Source organism: Cornus florida, unplaced genomic scaffold (assembly GCF_030987335.1).
Source record: "Cornus florida cultivar Cherokee Brave unplaced genomic scaffold, ASM3098733v1 CherokeeBrave_3.0.0_Hap2_Chr10, whole genome shotgun sequence".
NCBI lineage: Eukaryota > Viridiplantae > Streptophyta > Magnoliopsida > Cornales > Cornaceae > Cornus > Cornus florida.
The window spans coordinates 75,277,710-75,296,605 of NW_026775580.1; the positions used below are offsets into that span (position 1 = coordinate 75,277,710).

The 18,896-nt window shown below is 32.2% G+C and overlaps 2 protein-coding genes across 2 annotated transcripts; one reads left to right on the forward strand and one right to left on the reverse strand.

The window, feature by feature from the left end:
- Positions 1–2,773: 2,773 nt before the first annotated feature.
- LOC132279360 (thaumatin-like protein 1) lies at positions 2,774–5,107 on the forward strand. The gene is made up of 3 exons (XM_059781320.1): positions 2,774–3,156; positions 3,297–3,981; positions 4,464–5,107. The coding sequence occupies exons 1-3, from the start codon at positions 3,090–3,092 to the stop codon at positions 4,705–4,707; spliced, it is 996 nt and encodes a 331-aa protein (XP_059637303.1). The 5' UTR covers positions 2,774–3,089; the 3' UTR covers positions 4,708–5,107.
- Positions 5,108–11,248: 6,141 nt separating this feature from the next.
- LOC132279949 (endoplasmin homolog) lies at positions 11,249–17,571 on the reverse strand. Its single transcript, XM_059782025.1, has 15 exons — positions 17,415–17,571; positions 16,666–16,786; positions 16,423–16,576; positions 16,261–16,341; positions 16,039–16,150; positions 15,762–15,888; positions 15,538–15,676; positions 14,105–14,213; positions 13,743–13,948; positions 13,406–13,621; positions 13,136–13,301; positions 12,691–12,832; positions 12,438–12,588; positions 11,899–12,303; positions 11,249–11,719 (listed from the first exon to the last, which is right to left on the reverse strand). The coding sequence occupies exons 1-15, from the start codon at positions 17,479–17,481 to the stop codon at positions 11,474–11,476; spliced, it is 2,442 nt and encodes an 813-aa protein (XP_059638008.1). The 5' UTR covers positions 17,482–17,571; the 3' UTR covers positions 11,249–11,473.
- Positions 17,572–18,896: the final 1,325 nt, after the last annotated feature.

Consider the following 18,896-nt stretch of genomic DNA (forward strand, 5'->3'; position numbering starts at 1 on the left):
AAGAAATACGATTATTCAGTTTTCTAAAATTATAGAATATTGGGCCCAAGTGTTTACATATTTTACTCTACTAGTGGTCCAAAACATTGTATTTATAATAAAAGTAGATAATAATTAATAATAAATAAAAAAAGTAAAAGAAATACTGAACCAAAAAGATTTGGATAAAAGGTAAAGAAATTGTTAAAATTTCTAATGAATATAAGTTACGGAATAAGAATTTTAGTAACTTAGAAACCCAAAAGTTTGGGCTCTAAATAGGCTAAATTATAGGAAATAGTGTCTAAAGGAGACTTATCTTCCGTCTCTTACTTTTGAAGACCATAAAAAAAAATACCACCTTTATCGCTCTATATTTTTATCGCCACTCCATGTTTAATAGTCCAATTTTGCGGGTAAAAGTGAATAATTTCTATTCTCGTTTCACACCTTTTCTTCTACTCCATTTGTTTTTTTTTTAATAATAAAAATTTAACATAAATATGTTTAAACTCTATAATTATTTAAAATAGTACAGTTGCATCCCACTTTTGAGAAATATTTTTTGTCATTTCAATTGTTAAAAAAATTAAGAGAATAAAGTATTTGATTGAAAATTAAAACAGCAAGACAAATTTGAATCAGAAAATTACTGGTTTAAGATGTCACGTGCTTGTTTAATTCTCTCTACAAGAAAAGTTCAATTAAGTATTGTTAATATGCAAAATTCAATTTGTTTTTTAATTTTGTTAAATAATATTTTTAGGATGTATTCGGTTGCATGAAATTAAAATTTTAGAATTAGAATTTGGAGAATTTGAAAAAATTTTGATTCAATTTTCTTACTTCTTTTTTAAAAATTCCAACAATTTCGATTCCAAGTCATGCAGTCCATTAGAATATTTAGAAATAATAAAAGCCTATATTTGAGAAAAGAATCATAGAATGGAGATAAAATATTCATTCTGAGTTACATGTCCTTTACTCAAGCCAGAGCTAACGAGAAGTTGAGTGTTCAATACATTTTACTCGCTAATGATCTTAACCCCAAAAGAGGATCTAATGACAAGACTCTTACTTCATTCTTAAAAATGGAATGTTAGGATTTTCTTAGAGCCACATTCAGGATAATTGCCTAATAACAGCATTTCATAAATTACGTGATTCTAGTCAACAACTCACTATGACCTCTCATTGGTTTCAAATTATTTAGTTCAACAGCTCATTAGAATCCAATTCCACTTAAAAGTTGCCAATCATAGACCATACAAATGTAAAATTGGCCTATAAAAAGTCTAGATTCTTGAAGAAATTTTCTTGTGACACTTTAGTTAGTTGGAATTTTTGGTTAGAAGAATACAACATCAATACTGAATATCATGAACAGATTACTACTGTGTAGACTATTCAGTGATTGACCTTACTCAAAATTTGGATCTTCTCTCTCAAACCAATTGATTTACTACAACATTTGCGGCATAATTTATTTGGTGCAACGACATTGTATTACAATATATAAATAAAAATATAATTTTTTATTTTTTTAGTTGGTACTCACTAACACACGTCTTCTCTGAAACTTGAATTATTAATCTCCCTTTGAAAAATAGAAATCTAATATCGGTAGGTCACTGACCGGTTAGTATGAAAATATAGCTATTGTTGCATAAATAATGCATAATGAAATGATGCAAAAGAGTATTTGGATTTATTCAATTGAGCAATTAGTATTCTAAAAATAGAAAAGAATTAGAATCGCATCAAAGAATGCAAATAATTAGTAGGATTTTATTTGGATTCCTCTATTTTTAGTAGTACCATGAAAACTATTATTTAGATATAGATAGATGATTAGATTTGGATCTTGAATCAAATTAGTCCCTTAAACCTTGACTGAAATATGATTAGGTTTCACCTAATTAAGTCATCTTGAACTACTTTCTCTCTATGTTCAGTTAATACATCATTTATTCACTAGGGATATGATTAGTTTAATTATTTGTAAGAGTTCTAAAAAAGGGAAATTAAGATTGTTTACCAAATCATGTAAAATTGGCTTTTATCACATACTCAACTCATTCCACTTTCTTTTGAAATTGTAAAAATAACAATTTTCCATTTATATTTTTTTTTTCTACGAATTAGTGATAAAAAACAATTATGTAAAATAAATATTGGAAAAAGATTATGGATCATTGTTCCTTTATATAGTGAGAGTTCTACTAACTTTTACTAGGTTTTGGGTGTAAAACTCTCACAATCGTCTCGGACATCGAATTTTTTTTACTGTTAGCTTTAATAAAATATGAGATAATACCATTATCAGGTTATTGACCTCCTCTGAGAGTTGTTAAGTATTTATTACTTTTAACCACTTAGAGCATGAAAAGACAGTGATATCTCATTTCTTATAAGGAAATGGTAAATTTTTATACAAGAGAATGATAAAAATCGTACATACACATCAAAACTTAGGAGATGTCAAAGTAATAAACCATTATCATGTGTAATTTGCCCAAACATCAAGAAAGATCAGTCTATTAAAATATTAGTACTTAGAAAATAATTTGTGATGGAAACCAATTTAGACATTTGATATTTTGAATTGAAACAGAGGAAATTAAAAACTAGGTGCTTAGATGTCAAGAAACTCAGTCATGAGTCACCAAAGTAGGATGGTAAACGACTTTCATAAAGTTTGGCTACCCCAAGTTAATTGGGTGATTTTGGTATTACACAACAGTGTATTATATTCCTATATATCTCTGTGTCTATATCTCATATATTATATATAGAGTTGAAGTTCTAACACGCCTTTCATTCTCATTTCTCATCAGTTCCTTCTTCATTCTCTCTCTCCCTCCATCTCCAACACAACTTATGATTGTATATGGGCAGCAAAATCCAACCCAAATCCCATTCTTCATCTCTCATTGCCAGTTGTCATTCCAAAGAAAGTTTCTTTACTTACTTTTTTCTTCATCTTCATCTTCTTCTTCTTCATATTCTCATATTCTCTTCAAACCAAACAAACAGTACCTTACATTATATTAAGATCTATTAATCACTAACACAAAAACCCATAATCTATCTTTGTTATCTCTCTGCTAATGGATCTGATCTTCTCATCCTCTTCTCCTCTGTTCCTCACTATCATTTTCTTTGCATTCTCTAGAGGTGAAAGCACATAATTTTCATTACTTCCATATGGGGTTTTGTGTGTGTGTGTGTGTGTGTGTGTGTGTGTTTTTGTGTGTGTGTGTAAGAATGTATGCAATTTTTATGTTTATTGATCAATATGGTTATGGTTGTTTCAGGCACTTCCGGGGCAACATTTACTATAATAAACAGGTGTGACCACACGGTATGGCCGGGAATTCTAGCCAATGCGGGTAGCGCCAGATTAGAAAGCACCGGGTTTGAGCTTGCACCCGGTGGATCTCGGTCCTTCCAAGCTCCGCAGCTTTGGTCAGGGCGGTTTTGGGGCAGAACCGGTTGCGTTTTCAATGTCAATACCGGTCAAGGAAGCTGTGCCTCGGGGGATTGTGGGTCCAACCAGGTGGAGTGCAATGGAGCCGGTGCGGCACCACCGGCATCTCTAGCCGAGTTCACAATTGGGTCGGGTGGGCAATCGGGTACCCAGGACTTCTATGACGTTAGTTTAGTTGATGGGTACAATTTGCCAATGTTGGTGGAAGCAAGTGGCGGGTCGGGCGCTTGTGGGTCGACCGGGTGCGTGGCAGATTTGAACCAGCAGTGCCCGGCTGAGTTGCGGGCCGAGGATGGGCAGGCGTGTAAGAGCGCGTGCGAGGCGTTTGGGAGTCCAGAATACTGTTGCAGTGGTGCGTATGCCACACCGAACACTTGTAAACCGTCAGTTTATTCACAAATGTTTAAATCAGCATGTCCAAGATCATATAGTTACGCATATGATGATGCCACAAGTACATTTACGTGTACCGGAGCAGATTATACAATTACATTCTGCCCTTCCGTGACGAGGTATGTATGATTCATTTGTCAATTCATGTTTATCAATTATATTCTATTCCCACCCCATGCAACTCACTTTTTTTCATTTATTCTGTTTTTATGATGTCACTTTATTGATGGCATGCCAATTTGTCAAGGGACTTATTATTAACAATAGTGTCGAATCTAACAACAAATAAACAACGAGTAGTTATTTGTGAGCATATGATAAAAGTTCTTTGATTGATGTAATGATTCTGGTTCACAAACATAAATATCAAATTCAAGTAAATATAGTCATTTTTACAAGATAGTGTCGTCCAATTACATGCATTCTAAGAGAACTGAATTTTTTTTTGTATAAATTCATAATTTTGGACGATAAGTTCGAGATTATTGCCAATTGATGATGATCTTTTTTCTGCAAAAAAAATTTATTTAATAAGGTTGTTTGCTAAGAAATATTTAATGAAGTATTTTCTAATATCAATTATATATTATGTCTCCTACAGCCAAAAATCTTCAAGAGACTCTTCATCGCCAATGACTAGCACAACAACAAATGGGTCAACAGTAACTCCGGGAACATCATACGGGTCCGGGTCCGGGTCCGGTTCCGGGTCAACAGATAGCCCATATTTTCCCGACAGTTCATGGTTACCAAACTTTGTGCCAGGAGGCTCATCAAAAACCATCTCCAATTTTGCACTGCAATCTACTTTCACCTTTCTAATCCTCTCTTTACTTCATTTATAGTCTCTCTCTCTCTCTCCTCTCTTTCTCTCTCTAGAGCACATGCATGCTGCTTTATTGGTGACTTGGGATTCACATTGAGTGAAAAGCTGATGAAAATCCAGATTGTAAAGCACAATTTTCCACACGCCATGCGTATAGCGAATTAAGTTTGTTTGTTTGTATTTTTTTTAATTCCAAGTATTAATTCGAAGAAGATGTGCAAGGCAAAACAAAGAATGAATTGAAAGGGAATAGCTTTTTGAAAGTGGTGGTGCTTTTATTTTTTATTTTTTTAATTAAAAATGGTTTAATTAATTTAGAAGAATGAGAGAGAAAGTAGGGTTTGCTTTTCTTTGAATCTGTCCCCAGCGGTGGTTGATGGGTATCATACCCTTTACTGGAATTGCAAGTTTGGTAGTTATGTGATTGCTTATTTATAGTTATAGATATATATTTTTGTATCCAAAGATGAAATAATGGTGTCTCCCTAAAAGGGCCATTCCAACATCATTTGGATGTTAACTTTTATCATTAATTACTCAATTCAAGATAATGAATATAATTTTGCTATTATCATCTCTATAAGTTCACGATTTCATATAAAATGTTGTTGTGAATATGCCAGTCTAAACGAAAAATAAAAGTAATATAGATAGGTTGTTCACCTAAAAGTAATACAGATAGTTTAGTATGAGATATAAATACTTTTGTACTAAAACAACAAAGTAATAAAGATAGTTTAGATTGAGCTATAAATACCCTTCTACTAAAACAATAAAAGTAATACAAATAGTTTAGATTGAGATATAAATACTTTTGTACTAAAACAATAAAACAAATACAAAAAATACCAAAATATTCCCCAACAAAATTTTGTTTAGAATGCTGGATTTGATGGGATTTGAATTTGGAAACAGGTTGTATTTTATTGAACATCAAACAACTCTCTAAAGAGAAATATTAAGAATTAGTTCTCAAGTGATCAAAATGGATGGTTGTATTATTTGTTACAGAATAATGATCATAATAATACTAATAATTATCCTTTCTTTTTCGGTGAGTAGAACTTCTCTTTTTTTCTTATTATTATTTTTTATAATATATCTGGAAGGATAAGATCCTAAGAATCTATAAACAAAACTATGTTAGGATTTCTTTCTTTTTCTATTTCTTTCTTTTTTTATTTTTTTTAATATTTTTTTGGCAAATATTTGCACACATTGTCCACCTTAGGATTGAAACTCCTTTCCTTCTATATCATTGAACTAATGGCACATTAATTATTGTAATTCCCTTTGTTTATAGACTAAAGTCACTATACATATATGATCCTGCTATTTTTTCATGAAGAAAAATATCAACGACACGAGGAAAATTTATTATATGATCCTGGTTTATTTGATATTTGGTAGATTCATGGTTAAGATTTTTTTATAATACATTAATACACTAATATATTTTTAGTGGGGGTCATTTTCTCAATTCAAAGTCTAAATTTAACTCATCAATCAAATATCAATGCTCTAGAATTATTTAATATTTTTTCGGACATGACAAAGTCTGATGATTGGACATGAGATTGGACTCCTACAAAGACAAATGCCAACACTTATTTAAAAAATTAAAAAAAAAAAAAAATGTCTACTTTCATGAATTAAAAAGTAATAATCATGCATATCTCTAAAATAATTGATAGTTTCAAATATTTAAAATTAGAAAATTGTACAAAAATTCTACTTGATTTAATTTTTTTTAAAATCAATTATAAAAAGACTGTTTTCAGATAATTGTCTTTTATACTTATTAAAAAATAGTTTTTTATTTTATAAATTATTGAAAATTATTTTTTTAAAATTACAAATAGAGGATGTCCATACTTTCTTCATTTCCAATTTTTTTTTTATTTCTAATTGTCTCAATTCAAAAATTAATATACTATATTTTACAATATTCCTAATACACCCTTCTTACATTGAACTTGTTTATACACATATAAATTATATAATTAAACTCGTCACCAAATTTATATCAACTTTACCATCTTGTGTTATGATATGTCCCTTCCATCTTAAACAAATCACAATTAAGAAATAAATAATTTTGGTCGGTGCATAGGGAATTTCAACTTGTGTCCAAGGCACTTTGTATCTTCATATCTTTTAGCATTAATTCTTGATTAGCGAGAACAAGGTACTAAACTTGATACTTAGAAAGATATGTGGTGAAATCAAGGACTATAAAAAGTTTAACCTTTTCTTTTCCTTTTTAAAGAAAAAAAGTTATTAAAAAAAAAACAAAAGGTTCTCTGTGATGGTAATGTGAGTGATGAAATTGGTTGAATGTGTGAGCTAGGGAACAACAAACACTTCTTTATAATTAATAAATAAATCAGTTTTTGAGATACTTTTGATTGGATTGGTTGTATTTTCGCAGTGTAAATGTCGTGTTGATCGAATAGTTAGGTTTTTTTTTTTGTTTGTTTTTTTGTCTCAAATGCTGTTTCAAGTCTTGCATTTTTTTCTCTTTTTTAATTACCAACCCCTAACATTCATGTCTTGAAAAAATATGCATTTTTAATTAAGTCCACCTCTGTCTCTCTCTTCTGAATTCATTGTTTAATTATCGACCATACTTATTTTTTATTTTTTATTTTTATTTTTGTTACTTAATTTGATAAGTATTGAAAAGTAGCAGAGACAATTCAGAATATGGGTACCAATTAATATTCCAATACAACCAATTGTATACACACACTCTCTCTCTATATATATAGACACACACATATAAAACATCATCTACAACTGAAAACTGTTATATGAACTCATCAAAAGTAATAGAGTACTTGTATCGGACACGTACCCTCGGACATGAGTATGGAATATGTGTCGAATACTTTTAGTTAGACATATACTTAAAAAGCATATTCAATTATTCAATTACTTTATATTATTATTTTAAAATGAATTAAATGTATATATTGAACATTATATTAGATAAAAATATTATTTTACTTTTAAAAATAAAATAAAATAATTAATAAAATAAATATTTAGTCATATTTCTGTGTCCTTTTATTTAAAAATTTGATACGTCCAACGCATAAATATATATATCTGTGTCCGAGATATCCGTACCAATTCCTTGTAACAAAGACAGAAAGACACCAAAAACTTTCTCAAAGCAAACCTAATGGCTAGCTTATGAACTGGGCAATTGATATTGATTGTGTGTGATTGACAAAACATGTCTAGGGGTCACATGGCATGCATTAGTAACGAACAAACCTACATGTTGTCTGTTTATGAAGACAAGTGATGATGAGTGACACCAATTTATTAAGCCAAACACACTTTCTATTTTACAGGATGTTTTTGTACATTATATATCATGACAAAAGATAGGAATGCTGACTAAGGCTGAAAAGGCCAAGAAAAATGCATTTCGATTCAAAACAATTACTTGATAACAATTGACAAAATTATATATAAAAAGATTAGTTAAATACACAATACTTTTGGGACTGGAAGATTTGAAAAAGGATCTTACCTTCACATAAAGAGGTTATGTCTGATTTAGAATTTGTAACCTCCAAATTATTAAGAAGCAATTTTACTGGTGCCTTAAAAAAAATGGCAATACATCGACAAGATTATAAACTCTTAACATAGCCAAATAGTATGACAAAAAATCTTAGTCAAACTCAGCTTCGAAGTGATAATTTTTTTACTTTGCGATTTTATATATTGACAAGATTATATTTACTCTAAAACTAGGGGGGGAAAAAATTATATACTCCAACTATTATAAAATAATAAATTTGTTGTTAATTTGTAATTTACATAACTCTTTTAAATTTTAAGAATATGAATTAATTTTAACTTAAATCTAAAGCCAAAATAGCATCGATCAACCATTAATGCAACTGAGATTCTATTAAAGTAATTGGAACCAAGGTGATATATATATATATATATATTGAACTTAGCTAGTCTTTTAATTTATTTAAAATCTTATATACAATAAATCATAAACAATATCATTGGAATAACCAATTGCATGTTCATCCTCAAAAACATCTTTTAGGAGATACATATTCCCAAAGATATAGTTGTCTCTCACAATATAGTAACTAAATATTAAATAACTCTAATAGGAAAAAAAAAATATTAAATAACTCTAATGAGAGGTTAGTGTCTTGCTTCTCTTTTCCTTTTGAGGTTCAAAAATTTAATATAAATAAATAAAAAATTTTAAAAACTCACATCAAGCAGACCTAGTTCAAGCTTTGTGATAGAGTAAATTAATGTGGCAATTTAAGTCCAAATCCATTAAATCACCTAAAATCCTCTACTAAAATTAAATTATTTGAGCACCAAAATTTAAGTGAGTAGGTAACAATAGATAAAAAGTGGGTACTCATAAAATTCAATGGTCAATGATGGATTAATAATGAGTATTCATCTTAACCCACTCAAACAAAACCCTCTTTTTTTTCTCTTCCATATCTCCTTCTCTTTTATCTTTTTCATTTTTTTTCACTTTTTTTTTCTCTCCCCTCCTTTCTTTTTTTTTTTCTATTTTTTTTTTTTTTTCTCTCTCTCTCCTCCTTTCTTTTTCTTCTCTGTTCCCTTTCCTCCTGCTTGCTTCTTTTCTTTTCTGTTTGTATAAAATAAATGACTAACAATTAATTAAAACTTTTGCTCAAAATTTCTTTTTTTAAATATATGTAATTAACATTGTTGAGTAAGTTGTATAGTGACTTTTTTTAAAACAAATTTAAAAAAAAAAAAAAAAAAAAAAATTAACTCTTGAAATCAAAAAATTAATTAATATTGTTGATTAAGTTGTTTAGTGATTTTTCTCAAAGGAAAAAAAGAAAAAGAAAAATTGTTAGGAAAGTAAAAAATTTCCCTCGGGGGAGGGGGAAATGCCTTAACCCATTTTGATCTGCTTATTTAAACTCTTACTCCTTTATGACTCACTATTGATGGGTCGAGAATGAATTATTAACCCATTCACACTCAACTCATTCTAAACCCGCCTAAACCTACTCAATTGTCACCCCTATAGCAAATTTATTTATACAATTAAGCAACTCCTTATATACACACACTTTTTATAGTTATAATTGAAAAGTAAAAATAAATCATCTTTTAACTCTTTGTTAATAATTTATATTTCCTTTTATGTCGAGAGAATCAAATCTCCGTCAAAGTGGTGTTTTGTTTATTCATGGACGGCTGCAATTAAATGCTTGATTTGTGCGGTTGGTGTGCTTAAAAAACAAAATAATAATAATTGAAGAATCTTGTGTTTTGTCAAAAGTATTCATTTCCAGATGCACTCTGCAGATTGATTATGTTGTTTGAGTTCAAAGCAAGAGTGGGTACAGAAACAGGGGAGTAGAATTCCAGTATTGTACTTGGTAGGCTCAAGTGAAAACTATGATGTGTTTAATAATCAGACCCATTCCAGTAATTTTATGTGAGTAAGGCTGATATTATCGTGACATCATGAATATTAAGGACACATCATGATAATGTCAGCCCTACTCACATAAATCAGTCATACTTATATATATATATATATATATAAACTATATTATACACACACCAAGGAAATGAATAAATATTTATGTTCAATATCAATTCATGCATAGTTTCTAAATGACATCTCCAGGTTATACTTTTTAGTTACCAAATTGCAGACACAAGTCTTTATTTATGGAAATTTTGGTGATTCTCATTCTACAATCTCACATAAGCATTTGATAGACACAACTCAAGTAGTTATGAAAAAAATTGGAGATTCTTATTCTACAATCTCACATACCCACACACATATATATATATACAAACACATACAGAAGTTTTACTTCACACCTCAGATCGAATATGGCATAAGAATCAATTCCAAAGACCGACGAGCTCTAGTCTTCAAAATGTAAGATCACGGTTCAAGTTTCACTAAGAACAAAAGTGAGTGCATAAATTATCTTAGATTAGGGCAAAAACACAAACCCCATAAAATGAAACCAATTTGAGACGATACTGTAAAAAAAATTTCAACTTCAGAATTCTTTAATGAAAGTAAACAAAATTGAATAGCTGTCACTTTTGGATAGTCTCTTACTTCTATCTCTCTTTCTTCCTTTTTTTTTTTTGTCTTAATAACCTGAATACACATTTCTTCCTCTAGAGGACCTGAAACCTTTCTTCAATGTCAACTCAGTTTTAAAAATCACTCATTAAAAGAAATTTAGTTCAAACTTTGTACTAAAATTCCTCCAATCCCAAATTTAAAGTGTCAATTCGGTATTGTCAAACATAACGTCAAACATAACTACTGCATTTTCATTACCAACGCATTTGAAGCCCTAAACCACCTCATAGAATAACTTCTACCACAGGAGGGGGATCCTGTGGTGCATCCAGTGCGGAGCTGAACGCAGGAACCCAGTCCAGCAATTTTCTTAATCTCTAACCAAAAAAACATATGATAAAATCAGAGATTATCAGACACCACTCTTCAACAGCATAGAAAACTAGGATACCAGAGCATGTCAAGACAAATTCTAGTAAACCTTAATGCAAGAGGCAAAATCCTGATAGTATTACAGGTCTATGATTTAATCTAACATTCTCTCTAACCGAATCTTACACGAGTGAGCAAACAAAAACAAAATAGTATGTAGTGGTCTCTGGGATTCTCTCAAGAGACTGGACACAAGAAATACAGTCCCCTCCTAATGGAAAACTAGAAGTGATCTTCGTTCAGTTCAGGAAATCTACAACTCGTCCTTGATGCCGCCAGAAGGCTCAGATGCTTCTTCTTTCGTCTCAGATTCAGCCTCAGCTTCTTCAGCATCATCTTCCTCCTCTACAGTCTCATCGGGGCTAACATCCAGACTAGTCTTCACCGAGTTATAGATACGGGAAGCAAAAACCTTGGGGTTATTGAGTACCTCAACAAAGCCACTCTCCATCAGTGCCGTTTGGTACATGAGGTGGGCTGTATCCTTCAAGCTCTGATTCTGAAAAGCAAGTCACTGATAAGCTCTCGATGCAGAACATAATTCCAAGAGATTTTGTTTCATTGTAACAATGTTTGTCCATTTAAGGACTAACTAGAATGTCCACTGTAAGTCTGATTTATGAAAAGCTTATATTATCAAAATCAAGTATAGAATGAGAGGATTTCGAAAAGTCGTACCTCAGGGTCCTTTACTATGCTCTCCCTAAGCTTTTTGATAATTGGATGCCTTGGGTTGATCTCAAGCACCCTCTTGCCACGCATGTACGCCTGCTTCTTAGCATCTGACAGAGTCTGTGATTGCATGATCCTCTCCATATTGGCACTCCAGCCAAACTTCGATGTCACGACCACACAAGGGCTGTCGGCAAGACGGTTGCTTATCTTCACATCATCCACATTCTCACTGGCAAGAGCACCCTTCCACCATTTGGTCAATTCCTTGAATGACTCCTTGAGTTCCTTATCCTTGGAGTCTTTCCCAAGTTTCAGGCCCTCCTTGGACACGTTCTGGAACTTCTTATCTTCATAATCCATCAGGTATTGCATCAAGTATTCATCCACAGGATCCGTGAAGAAAATGACCTGCACAATTAATGCTTATAGGATTAGTGTTGAAATAAGCATAAATTCAAATATCAATTAAAAGCAAAGGCATAAAAAAAACATATTCAAGATATAAAAAATCAGAAACAATTTCCTAGAAAGGCTAAACATACCTCATAATTTTTCTTAGTAAGCCTCTCAAGGAATGGAGATTTCTCCAATTGATCCTTGCTAGTTCCTGTTATGTAGAAAATATCCTTCTGACCAGGTTTCATTCTTTTAATATACTGATCCAGTGAAGTTAATTTACCATCTGACATCGTACTGAAACAATAAACCATATACAAATTGAATTCCTCTGGAGGAGAATGACATTCAAAGACAGTAATAAATAAAGCCTGAGACAGTACAGAACAGGTAAGGTACCTCTCAAATCTGAGAAGTTTTGCCAAGCGGTTTCTGTTAGCCGCATCCTCAACGATACCAAGTTTTATTGATTTTCCAAACTCATTCCAGAACTTTGTATATTGCCCCTTCTTCTCATTGTCGTCACCAGATTCTTCAACATCTGCAATGTGGTTGAAATTCAACATCAAATGAGGGTGGGGATGGAGAGGAAATCATAATGACAATATCAAATAACCACAATTACCAGAAAAGATATAAATTAAGCCCAGATAGCACTAAATTATGTTTGAACATAGAAGTTTATAAGTCCCCTCTATAATTTAAGCAGACAGGCACTGTGAAAATGAATCGGTAACTCAGCCAGGATTGGCAAATCACATAGCATTTATTAGGCCACAAAGATACGAGGAACTTCCCCATTAACGTAATTTTTTAACAAGCCTCTGAAGTTAATTAGAGATACCTTTCTTGTCTTCGCCATAGGATTCATCAGGATCTTCTTCAGCAATCTTTCGGATCATATCTAGGGCCTTTCGTATGAGTTTCTTCTTGATTGTTTTCAAGCTGCTGTGTTGTTGAAGCATTTCTCGTGATACATTAAGTGGTAAGGTGTCAGAATCAACAAGACCCTGGTAGACATTATAACCATTAAGAACCAAAACCAAAGCCCAACCTATATGTTGTCTGTTTCACAAGAATGCAATAATATATATATATATATAACCTTCATTACCTTCAAAAAGCTAAGATACTTTGGTAAAAGTTCATCAAATTCATCTGAGATAAAGACCCTTCTAACATATAACTTCAAGTTGGATTTGTTGGCATTATAGTAACTCTCATACAAATCTTGAGGAGCATTAGGTGGTACAAACAATACAGCCTTGAACTCCACATCACCTTCCGCAGTGAAGTGACTCCATGCAAGAGGCTTCTCATCACTGAAGTCCTGTTGAACAAACCAGAAGTACATCTGATGAATAAAATTCTACTAGGAAAATTTACTACATTTCTCTGGGACATTCACAAGTTTCCTGCAAGCAAAGTATGATCTCAATATGGCAATTTACCTTGGCCAGAGAGTGGTAGAATTTTGCGTACTCTTCATCTGTCACCTCCTTTGGACTCCTTAGCCATATAGCTTTCATATCATTCAAAAGCTCCCATTCGTAAGTTGTTTCCTTCACTTTCTTTGTCTTTGGTTTCTTCTCACCATCTTCATCTTCCCCTTTGTCACTTTCTTCATCCTCGCCTTCTTCAGAAGAGCTGCCTTCAGCTGTTTGTAAAATTGGAGACAAAGGCAAGGGAACCAGCAAGAATTACTAAGTAGATCATAATGTCCTTTCTAAACATTAGTATATGTAACTTTGTTATATCAATTCTAAATATTTTGAGCAAAAAATTCAAAGAAAAGTAGATTCATTGTGAATACGTGTTTCCTCTTCTTCATCTTCATCTGCTGGAACCTCAACATCAACCTCTTTGCTTGCCCAAAGGTTTATGGGGAAATTGATGAACTCTGAGTATTTCTTCACCAAATCCTACATGCACCAATATCCATGATTTATATCAAAAACCTCAGCCATATAGAATGAAGCACATGTGGAAACAATAAATCTTGAGGAAATCCATCCAGAGAATAGAGGAGTATAAGATTCTTCAATCCTAAACATTTTCATAATAAAAGCAAGCATATAAATCACACACATAAAGTATAATTCACTATATCAGTGAAACTACTGCCAAAAAATGAGATACTTAAGTTCAGTAGCAGAAATCAGGACCATATTTCTGCTACTAAAAAATGGCAACTCAAGAATTCAATTGCAACAAATTACGTATCAAAGATGTAGTGAAAAATAATCATATAATATTTGATCTGCTGCCTCTGTTTGCATAGGGGCAGCAAAAATCTGTCCTTTGATTTTCTTCTCACTCATGGTACAATGTATCTCTTTGAGGTCACCTGACTCACCCCTATGTCCGCACCCCACAGCTAGTTGATCAACTATAAACTCTTCTATACATAACCAAACCAGCCTAAACAAAATCATAGACCAATACAACTTTCCATACTGGGAAAAAAATAGAAGAATTGCTTTCCATTGTCTAACAGATGGAAATCCTTCCCCATATCAATGCACCAATTAATTTTTTTCTTCATGGGTTATAAAGGGAAAGAGAAGCAGATGGATTGTAAGATACATGGTGGACTACCTTTTTTAAGTTTTCCCACACCTAATTTGAATATAATATCCAAGTTCTCTCACGCGTGCCAGATGACTGTTTAAGCAAAATGAGTGCCAAGAATGTGGTAGACATGCCATGCATGTTCCCGACACATATAGGTGAATACAATGCGGTAGACATGTATAGATAGTGCGGTAAAAGTGGCAAGGTCTCAACAACAAAGACATAGTTAATATAGGAGTGGTGAAGAGGGTAGCTGTGGCAGTGTGGGGGAAGTGCAATGACGCATCAATAGCGGTAGAAAGTAGTTCAATCTCTCTGCAAAGTGTATTGACATACATCTTTCATGAAACAAATCTCTCTGCAAAGTGTATTGACATACATCTTTCAAGAAACAAATACTCTTTTCCGGGTAGGAATACCACTGGAAAAATGGGAAAAATAAAAATTTGAGCAGGCTTTGAGGCCTTCTTACCTCATGTGAAACATAAAGTATGCAAGTACAGAATCAGAATGAACTTATGGTTATAAGTAATTTTATGTCCTAGCCACTGGTCACAAAACCAATGATGAACATGGCTCCCAATATAGGTATTATAAATTATAAAGACAAAGGTACTAATCTAAAAACCAACTGAAAATTATCATTTCATCATACATTTTTAGTTTACACACCTTTAATTTGCTCTCCTCCAAGTACTCCCCAGCTTCTTCTCTAAGATGCAATCTGATTTCAGTTCCACGCCCAAGTGGCTCATTCCAAACATCCTCAGAAATAGCAAATGCTCCATCAGCCTTTGATTCCCATACATACCTGAGGAAATAATTAAATAAACATCATATTTCTACCATAAGATAGTAACAATTGCTTGAAAATGAAATGGCCCAAAGGGACATACTGTTTGTCATCATTATGTTTGCTAACAACTTCAACATAGTCAGCAACAAGATATACTGAGTAGAACCCAACACCAAACTGACCAATGAGATTAAGGTCTCCACTTGTTTGCATTTTCTCCACAAAAGCTGTATAAAAAAGTAAATTTAATCAATGCCCATCATTCCTCAATCCCACAAAGGAAAGAAGAAAAGTCGATGTTGTAATTGGAATACATTCATCCTTTACAAAATAAAGATACCAAAACTTATCAAAAATAAATAAACAAATAAAGATACCTGATGTTCCAGATTTGGCTATGGTTCCCAAGTTCTTAATCAAATCCTCCTTCGTCATACCTATCCCTCTATCACGAATAGAAAGAATTTTCTTTTCTTTGTCTAATTTGATCTGCATTTACCAGATTATAAGCTTGACTTTCAAACCATTAAAAGCACCATATTTAATATTAATTGAAAGTTCAGACTACAAGTACAATACTAAAACCATCTCTTACTAACCTGGATCTCAAGCTTAGTATTATCACCTTCACCCAAAACTTCCTTGTCAGTGAGTGCAAGGAACCTAATCTTGTCCAGCGCCTGAAATTGAAATAATATCTCATAAATAATCATCAAAAAAATCTGACAATCCCAAAAAAATTACAAGTAAAATATGCTCACATCAGAAGCATTGGAGATTAACTCCCTCAGGAAAATATCTTTGTTGCTGTAAAGAGAGTTGATAATGATGTCCATGAGCCGAGACACCTCAGCCTGAAACTCGAATTTCTCAGCATTACTGCGGAGTGATCTCTTTGACATTGACTCAGCTTCCCTGAAGCATAAAATTGAACTTCCTTTTAGAATACCCAAAGAATGCTAACCAACAGAGCAAAGAATGCAAATCATTGCCAAATTACGAACCTCTTGACAACATCGGAATCCGTGGATAAACCATTTGGAACAGCACCGATCTTTTCTTCTACCTTAGGTGGATCTACAAGTCCTTCAGAATTACCTTCCGCATTTGCGTGTAGCTTCCGACCTAAGGACCACAAACAAAATCAGTAGCTGTAAAGCAGAAAACCAACTAATTTTTCACTTCAATCAACTCTGATTCACGATTAGAAAATGCAAAACACTGTCTTAATACCACAAATTGCACCTACTGTACTTACAAAACCTAAACAACACGGAGTAATTTCTTTCTTATAATGCACGATCCTCAAAAGCAACAAATCAAATCCAAAATTATACATATAAGCATCTACATCAACAGCTTAAAACAACTAATTATTCACTAAAATTAGTTCTGATTCACGATGAGAAATTGAAAAACTCGATCCAAATACCACAAATTGCACCTAATATATTACAAAAACTAAACAAGACGAAGTAATTTCTTCTTATAATGCACGATCCTTAAAAAGCAACAAATCAAAATCCAAAACATATACATATACGTAAATACATACACCGCAAATCTACAAGATCCAAAATTCAACTACACTCACTCTCAAAACCACTGATACTCCAACCGAATGTCATTCCGTCTTCAAAGATGATTCAATAGCTAAATAATCTTTGTCTACACACACACAAAAAGATATATACACATGCATGTGTGTGTGTGTGAAGATGCAGAGATGGCAAAAGAGAAAACCCTAACGTACCTTGATCTGGAAAGAGAGCGAGAAGGCATAGGAGAAAGAGTACGGAAGGGATCGACCACTTCCTCATCCTCGCTACGATTCAAAGCACAGATTTGTTCTGCAAAATCGATCTGTGGATTGGTTTCAAATTCTCTGCATTACTCCTTCGTAGTTATATAGTGAGCTTGAGAACTGGATCTGCTAGGCCTACAATGACGATTTAGAATATTTGGATTGGCTTGATGTTGCCGACGTGGACGATCGGACGGTGGAGGCGTGATTAGTTGAAACGTGTCGAGTTGTTATTGGTTTTCGTTGCCTCATAAGACGTGGAAAAACCTAGTGTTATGGGAAGACTTGACGCGACGACTTGAAAAACCGAGTCTTTATGGACCAGATCACCAATGGGAAAATAGGTTCAGATGGCCAATGGGAAAATACAACAGTTTTGCAATTTTTTTTTTTTTTTTTCTAATTTAATCAGCAGTTTTGATCAAAAGTGCCGATCCATTGTTATTACAAACTAATGTGTCATTTATCTATATCTATATTTTTATATCTATCTATATATATCTAGATCTAATTATTAACTCCTATTTATTTAGAATTCTTAAAAAAAAAAAAAGTATATGTATATTAAATTTTTTCTAGCATAGTTATTATTTCATTAATAACGCTTGTTATTTTTATTTTAAAAAATTCCTATCCAGGTCCTGTATAAGTTATATAACGTTGAAATTCAGTTTGTTTATAGAAAAAAGAAAAACATTTGTTTTCTTTCAAAAATTAATCAAAGATTGTAATTGTGTACGTGATTCTAATTTATGTGTTATATGTTCTTCTGTTGACTTAAATTATTACGACTTTATTACTTATAATAGTTCCAAATGTTATAGAAATGAAATTTATTAAGGTGATTAGACAGAGCAGTCATCAAATCATTTAAAGGATTTAATATCACCCTTCTAAACACATCCATATGGAGCCTTATTTCAATATAGATCAGATCAGGCAAGAACCTAATATAGGATTTGTGGGCGCCGGTTCTCACTGAATTTTTTTCTATTTTTATTTTAAATTTTAATTTTTTAAAAATTTATAAAGATGCCTTTACTAAAATTATAGTGCGTCCCCACTAATTTTTTTTTTATTTATATTTTATACTTCAAATTTTTAAGAATTTATGAAGATGCCCTCATAAAATTACAATTTGCCCTACTGAATTTTTTTTTTTTTGTATTTTATATTTTAAATTTTAAAAAAATTATGAAGAAAATTGTATTAAAATTATAAAAATGGACCATTATATAAGTTTGTCCCACAAATTAAAAGGTCATCATACTCACAAAATTTTCTAGGTCCTCACTGGATCGGATGGAATTGAAAAGATGCATTTTAATGATATGTAAGAAAGGATGATGGGAGATTTGGAGGATAGTGACTTTTAAGTTTGGATTGTTACCGAGGAGAGAAAAGAAAGTATAAGAAAGTTTTTTTAATCTT